The sequence below is a fragment of the Montipora foliosa genome, chromosome 1, assembly GCF_036669935.1.
Source record: "Montipora foliosa isolate CH-2021 chromosome 1, ASM3666993v2, whole genome shotgun sequence".
In the NCBI taxonomy this organism is placed as follows: Eukaryota; Metazoa; Cnidaria; class Anthozoa; order Scleractinia; family Acroporidae; genus Montipora; species Montipora foliosa.
The window spans coordinates 31,084,717-31,092,216 of record NC_090869.1 but is presented as its reverse complement, the minus strand read 5'-3'; the positions used below and the strand labels follow the sequence as shown (position 1 = coordinate 31,092,216).

General features: G+C 38.2%; 1 protein-coding gene and 1 pseudogene across 1 annotated transcript; both read right to left on the bottom strand.

Annotated features, from left to right (window-relative positions):
• Positions 1-3,696: 3,696 nt before the first annotated feature.
• On the bottom strand, positions 3,697-4,902 carry LOC138012856 (uncharacterized; annotated as a pseudogene).
• Positions 4,903-5,946: 1,044 nt separating this feature from the next.
• Positions 5,947-6,927, bottom strand: LOC138012846 (uncharacterized). Its single transcript, XM_068859760.1, has one exon. The coding sequence runs from the start codon at positions 6,925-6,927 to the stop codon at positions 5,947-5,949; it is 981 nt and encodes a 326-aa protein (XP_068715861.1).
• Between the last annotated feature and the right edge of the window lie 573 nt (positions 6,928-7,500).

Below are 7,500 nucleotides of genomic sequence, written 5' to 3'. Positions count from 1 at the left end.
TCAATAAAATTTATTAACTCGAGTTATTCATAGTTATAAATTTTATAGCTTATGCATGGCATTTCCACTTTGGAACTGTATTCTTTCTGTTTATTGAAAGGAATTATTTGAATATATTTTAAAAATACATTGCACCTTTTTTCAGAATTTCAAGACCAAAAAAAATTTCTCCGCATCAGGCTTATTCTGAAAATGTTCTTAAAATTTTGCAACAGCCTAGGCAGTCTATTCGTATGGAAGAGTTTCCTAATGTTGCACTGAAGCAAGCTCTTTTGGCAATCACGGGCTCGTCAATAGAATTTAAACAAAATTTCGGGTTGTACCCGACCATGTTTTGCAAGATCGTATAAAGCAAGGTTTAATGATCTTTGAACACAGTTTTTCGCGACATTTCATGTTGATGGCATCTCTAAATTCGGGGGAATTTGCCGCCCTTGCAAATTCAACGGGAAGTTTGGCCGCCTTAAATATATGTTTTATTCTAGTTGGGACAGAGCCTTTTTAGTGTATGTACTTCGTCTATACTTTCTGACACCCCCAGCCAGACTAGAACTGGTCAAATCCTTTTTGTTGAACATGCCATCCATCAATTTGAATACAAAACCTTTGTAATTTATTTAATATGCTGCAGCGAAATTGATCAGGTCGCAGGAAATTGGCCCATTTTGGGAGGCAAGTGGGGTGTCCTCCTCATTGAACAGTCGGGAGGATTAGAAGGTTCCCCCAAAGAACAAAAACTTGAATTTCCGCCCATTTTCACTAGCTGCTGGAGCTACTGGAAGGATCAGCAGTAAAATCAAAGAAAGTGGGCTCGATTTGGGTGGCAAAAGAGGATGGCATGCTTTCTATTGGGGTGTCCTCATTATTTTTTTGTGTTAAATGAAGTACGGTCATTAGGATCATCCAAGCTGAAACAGGGATTTTTATTGACATCATTTGAGTTATATTGGTTTGAAAATGGAAGTGAGATACTTTGGGAGGCAGCTGACTATAGTAGGATTGGAATCCATTGAAACTGGGATCATTGAACTTCTTGGACTGGTCCTGGTTGAAACTGAAGAAAAGGCTGCAATATGCAGAGCTTCTTGTCTTTTCTGAAGTCTCGTGTTCAAGAGCACATTTATAGTGGTTAACGACTTTTGGATCTTGGTTTGATTTTGCAAAAGTTTTTCTTGGTTGTGACGAATTTCTTTTAAAACATCCTCAAACTTCAGCTTTTCCAAAACGTTGTCAGTGTTGTCCTCGCCACACCTTTTGTCTTGTATAAAGACAGCAAGACAGTGAAAGATATTCATTAGGTTAAATGGATCACACAGAACTCAGTTTTGACTTTAAAGGCGCTGTGTCACTGCTGTCTAGGTCTTTTTGTATATAATTGCCAAGTACACGATGGAACTTGAAATATTAATCGTGGGCGACAAAATTCACCCTTCGTGTCAGCACTAAACAAAAACGTTTCACAAGCATTTCAAACCTTACAAAACTGAACAAAAATGACCTTTGAAAGACTAGGCAAAAAGTTCCCGAGCATCCGTTTGTGTTTCCTGTAACTACACAGTACATTGGTTACATGAAATCTTAAACTTCTTTTATCGTTTTGAGCAGCTATTTGCATGTGGAGGTTTCCATCAAAGGTTTTGATCAGAAATTTCGTGACTCAACTCATTTAACTCCTGTACAGACCTGTACAGGTATTAAAATAATCATAATTCAAAGGAATGTCAAATAAGGCTTAATTCACCAGAATTATCCACCTATTATATAAAGGAATATCCCTGAAGATAAAAAGGGGGGTTGGGAGGGGCTCTGGATTGCATACATTTGTTTATTCAACTTGATTTTTAAAATGGATTCAATGGACGAACTCAATTTGTTTAGCTTCTATATATATAATAGTAATCCCACATTGACTAAGTTGTGTGTACACTCACCAAATCCTGCAGTTAAAAAAAAAACCATTCTTCATCTTCATTGGCTGTTTCTTCGTCACTACCCGAAAAGCAGAGTTTAAATGATTTCCACGAAAACTCTTATAATGAATGTCTACATAGTGTGTAAGAGAAATTATATTGTTTAGCTCATTATGGCAGAAAACACATATCATTTGCCCCTTGAAAGGATTCTGAATAAATGGATTGGAGGCTCAAAGTACATTGATTAGTTATTTACAGGGAATTTACCACTTCATGTGTTGTGATATATCATAAAGAAACGCAATAAATGAAAATTAAAACCGTATGTGACACCTTGGTCGTAATTTTACTGTCTTGATAGCAGAGGGGCATTCTGTCTGCGCATGCGCTAAATCTTGATCTCTCGAGCGTGCGATGGCGGGTTTATATGGGTGATCTAGCACTCTTCTAGGAGATATCATGGAACGAGATGAAAGAAAGGTAACTGCCTACATACATTTTTAACGTTCTGGGTACTTCTGGGGCTACGTTGGACTTCCCGTGGAAAGATTTTTCGCGATCAAACTGCCTAAAAACAGCTAAGAAATGGGCAACTCAACGGGATTTAAATCAACATCAGCTGATTTCCGGATGTTTCCACAAATAGCAAAGCACTTAAGGTGAGTCTAAAGACCTTCAAATTTGTGTTGTGACAAACGTTATGTGTGTTTTTTAAGACGATTCTAAGGTACAAGGCTCCTTATAACGGGAGAATTTTGATGTTATTCTGAATTTGCATTAGCTTTGGAGTCCAATTTCTATAAAATCCTGCTGGTGCCCCAACTTAAGCCCAGCTGCTAAGGATTGCAGTCGTTAAAAAATGTACAGCCATCAGGATTAAAAATTTCTTGCGAGCACTTTTGGTGCATTTCAACCGAGCAAATTATGGTTGTTTTTCCAAGTCATAAATCGCAGTGATCGTCTATGGGATATGCCGTTCAAGACTGCTTTAGACGTACTCCTGGAGTCCATTTCATCGCCATAATAGTCTCACCGAGTAGGTCTTCTTGTATGGTGTTTTATTTTATGATTTTTTATTATGTACGGTGTGGATGGTGTTTTTCCCCTTCGGGCGAGTGTTCCGACAGAAAATTGACAAAAACTTTGTTATGATATGTTGCCCCAACTCAAAAATATGTTAAGCAAGTAATTTATTTTTCCCTTTTCCTAGCTATGCAAGCTCCTAAACCGGAGAAAATGCGTGTGTTTCACCGCAAAGATTTATTTGAATGTATTTGCGGTCGAAAATGGCGTGTCTCGATCTTGTACATTTCGGTTTTGCAGTGGAGATTTCGAACTCTCCACAGTCCACGTTTAGTACACTTGTAGTACTTTAGGTCCATCGTGCAAAATTATAGTTGTTTATATCGAAAATTTTAAGCTTATAAGTCAGCAGTTGATCACAAGAGCTTTACGACCGCTTTATTTTGACTAAAATCTCTACATAGTTTTAGAACTTCACTTTCTTGCATAGACAAGAAACATTTATTTATATTAAGCTGAATACGGCAATTGAAAGAATTTAACCAGCATACATGTTCGCTTGAAATGTGTTGTAAACCTTGCATTTTACTCAAAATCTGTATGCCTTAAATCATGTTTTTTTTTTTCAAGTTATTTTACCAAATAAATAAAACACCTGCTGAGCAACTTGGAAAATGTAGAACAGTTAATAATATACAAGTTTTCAGAGTAACATAGACTGTAGCTGTGTAAGGTCGAAAGTAAGGCTAGCTTTCAGAGTTTACTTTAGACCTAGTACAGCAATGTTTGATCCCTGCAACTGAGTTTCCCAGTCTCTCACTACCATCCTTTCTACATATTGTACAAAATTGCGGACATTTCCAGACGAGCTTGAGGCTATAATGCCTCCTCGGTGGCCATGTCGGTGACTTTCAAAGAGGCAAATACTTGAATTCCTGAAGCATAACACCATCGTCTTGTCAGGGGGCACAATCAGGACTGCAGCAAATGTTGGGTGCTGGTAATTGTAGCTTGCGAGATAAGATTCAAGGTCTTTAACATTGAAAAAACCCAAGTCTGCAATTAGTTCAATTTTCTGAAATTCTTCGTTGTTGTACTGAAGGACCTCTTTGACTTCCAGGATTGGTTGTTGCTCACGCACATGAAACAAGCTGTAAATATGGTTTCCTTTGAGAATTAGCTGGCTGTAGAGAGGATTTACCTGTGTAAGATCTTGAAGTGTTTGGGGAATGAAAATTCTACCTTCCAGAAAATGGCATGCAGTTAGAAATAACTGTACAGGCATTACTTCCAATCAGACTCCCTGCTGTGGTTGATTGGAAAATATTTGGCGGCAGGAACCACTCAGTCACATCCACATGCTGGTTTGTGGTTACAGTTATTTGGTATGTTGGAGCTCGTGGAGTGTTATTCTCTGTGTGGTTTTCCCTGTGCCATGCACAGTTGCATCTTGAGACGCTATTGCCTGAATTTACTGTGCAGACATTGTTGGGACAAAAATCACATTTAACTTGTGAACTGTTGGTGGATCTTTTGTGTCCACGAACGGGATGGTGGCATTTTCTGCAGAGTGGAGGGAGCTTAGTAATAGCTTCACTTGTGTTGGAAGCTCTTGTGAGTGTTTGGTTAAGGCTGGAAGTTGGTAGTGGTTGTGAAGTTGGATTGAGACTTGCAATTTCATGATGAAGCTGTCTTATAACATTTTCAAATTCCCCTTGCTCCATTTCTCTTGCAGTAGTAGTTTCAGTGGGTGAATCTAACCCTGAGTCAGATCCTTCATTTCTGGTACTTCAGTACTTGAATTAGGATTAAGAATTGCTTGCTTTGCAATTTGACCAAGTTCTTGAACTTTCTCTTTCAGGAAGTCCTTGCATAAGGGGCACGAATTTAAGCCATTCAAGCAGGTATTGTGGAAGGAATGAAAGCAACCTGTTAAAACTGTCCAGTCATCATTTTGGCTAGACATCGTACATTCAGGTAAGTCATATTGCTTAGTTGCATCAGGTTTAACCTTACCTTGATACTCAAGAGGTAAAGCAGTCCTCTTGATGGAATTGGTGGCACATATTGTTGGAAATTTTACTTGAGTACTTGTTTTTCCATTTGTTGAGAATGAGCTTTGTCCTGGTGTTGTAGCAATTCTTGTTAACATAGAACTAATTACTTGGGCACATTTGACTTTGAGAAACTGTAGTTGGTTCTGGGAAAATGAAACCTGTAATGGTGATGTGAAAGTTGATCTAAAGGTAGATTGTTGTTCCTTAGATTCAAAAATTTGTTTGGCTTTATTTCTTAATTCATCAGCACTGTCAGAGGGCTTCGTTTGCGCACGTAGAATGCTGTGGGTATTTTCGACAGGATACTCATCAAAAATTGTTATGTATGTTCGAAGTAGTTTGTAAAGTTGGGGTGAATGCTTTCCCCAGTGTGAGCACATGTTAAGCCAGACAAGTGGTGCTTTGTTGTAATGACGACGCTTAAGGCAGGTGAACATAATCCACATTCGAATAATAGCTCTGAAGTATTCTGAAAAATTATTAAGTTTAAAAGAAATGCTGTAAATAGAAAGTACTAAGGGTATGTAGTTGTCCAAAAGATTGAAAAGTGTTCCATACTCAGGATCTTTAAATCGCCAAAACTTTTTCATCACAGACTCTCGTATCAATGTCCATCCTCCATAAACAATTTCCAAGAGCAAGCTGATCCTCCAGGGTTTTGGTTTGTCCGCCAGTTTTGATCTAGTAAAAATTCTTTCATAAACTGTTTTAAAAAATGGATGGAAGGAAGTAACAATATGTTCTCTACTGTTCAAGGATATGTGAAGAGGACCTATCATTGGAATCACAGAGAGAATGGAGGGCTGAGAAGACAAGTTTAATGGCAAACTTTGCTCATTGTCAGAACCAGTGAAGGATGGATAAGAATATGCAGAATGATCTGATGCAGCTTGAGTGTTTTCACAGTTGGCTTGATGAGGTTCCTGATAGCTGATAAATTTCTTCACACACTGTTATATTATTTGACGGCAGAAAAACTGACATGGCCAATCACCAGGCTGAAAAATAATGAACTTTTTTGCGTAATCACCCAAACCAGCACTAAGTGCTATGTCATATGCTGCATTAAAGTCCTCTTTGGACTTGAGTTGTAACTCCGCAAAGTCTACAAGGTGAAGGTCATCCATTTTTCTCATTGTTTGCACATTGTCATTTTCTGAATACTGATGGGTGTTGAGTCGCTGGCGTTGAAGTTCTGGATTGAAAAAAGCCTCAGTAAGCCAGTTTGGCATAACAGAAGCATATGAACAGCTCATGTTTTGCATACATGAGGCAGATGTTATAACCTGTAGGCATTTGTTTATACTGATGCCATTTACATCATGCATGATACTGGCCTGCAGAACACTTATGGCAGGTATGTTTTTGAAAGCTTTAATGACTATCGTACACATGGACTTTGCTGTGGATGTCTTATCTGCCTTTGGTCTTCGTTTGGTGTGAATTGAGGTGAAGTCATCTATGATCATCACTAAAAGCCACTTGTTTTCAATCGCATCTTGAATGAAATGTTTGAATGACTTGCAATGATTTTCAGACAACGATTTAGCAATGGTGTTCACTGTCCTTCTAGCACAAGAGAGACCCATAGTGTGTTGTGTTTCGATACCTTCTTGATTTATATTACAACTCCTAAGGTAAAGGGCATTGTCAGTTTGAAGTGTATTGCATGCCTGACTCAAACAGTAGCAAAGGTTGTAAATAACTGACACAGCCCTTTTCTTATTAAGATTGATACGCTCAGCAGAGTGCCTTGCTGATGTAATTGCATCAAGAATGGCATCAGAAATATTTGTTGCCCCTGCTGAGATGCAGAATTCTCTGAACATTTCAGGCTGGTAGATGTGGATTCCCTTGTTAGCAATTATCTCACTGTATATTTTGTTTTTGACCAAGTTGAGTTCTGGCTTTATGTCACATCCTACAGAATACATGAAAGAATAAAACAAGTTTCAGACAAACGTAATGTTCAAAATATGGCTTTTAAGGGTCCTTGGGGGGAGGGGGGGGCATAATGGTGTTAATTTTGGAAGAGTTGACCTTGTTGCAATGCATTAAATGAAGATTCTTGTTATGTATATGGAACATCAAAAGTAGCTTTTGTCTACCATTAATTTGTAAGGGAAAAAACGCATCAATCAAAATACTTCTATGTAGGTGGCCATTGTATACTATTGTTTGTACCATTTTTAGTTACAGGTTTTAGTAAAATTATACACGTCTGGATTTTTTATTAAAATGTAGCTTTTTTTACTTGTTTATTTCTTTATTTTATCAGTTAATTTGAAGCTGATTTATCTGATTGACCCTCTTCCATCATAAGTTTGGATATGGGTGCATGGCTGGAAGGTTGCTTCAAGGAGTAGTCCAGAAGCAGCTTGTCTGCCTGTTTGTTGACTGATTAATTTCCACTTCTGCCCTCCCCCCCCCCCCCTGGAATAGAAATCCAGGTATTCCGGAATGAGAATAGCTCCCAAACAAACGCTTACTTGCATTATTCCAATTAT

Coding starts and splice junctions, on each gene's coding strand:
- LOC138012846 (XM_068859760.1), bottom strand. CDS start 6,927: ATGTATTCTGTAGGATGTGACATAAAGCCAGAACTCAACTTGGTCAAA.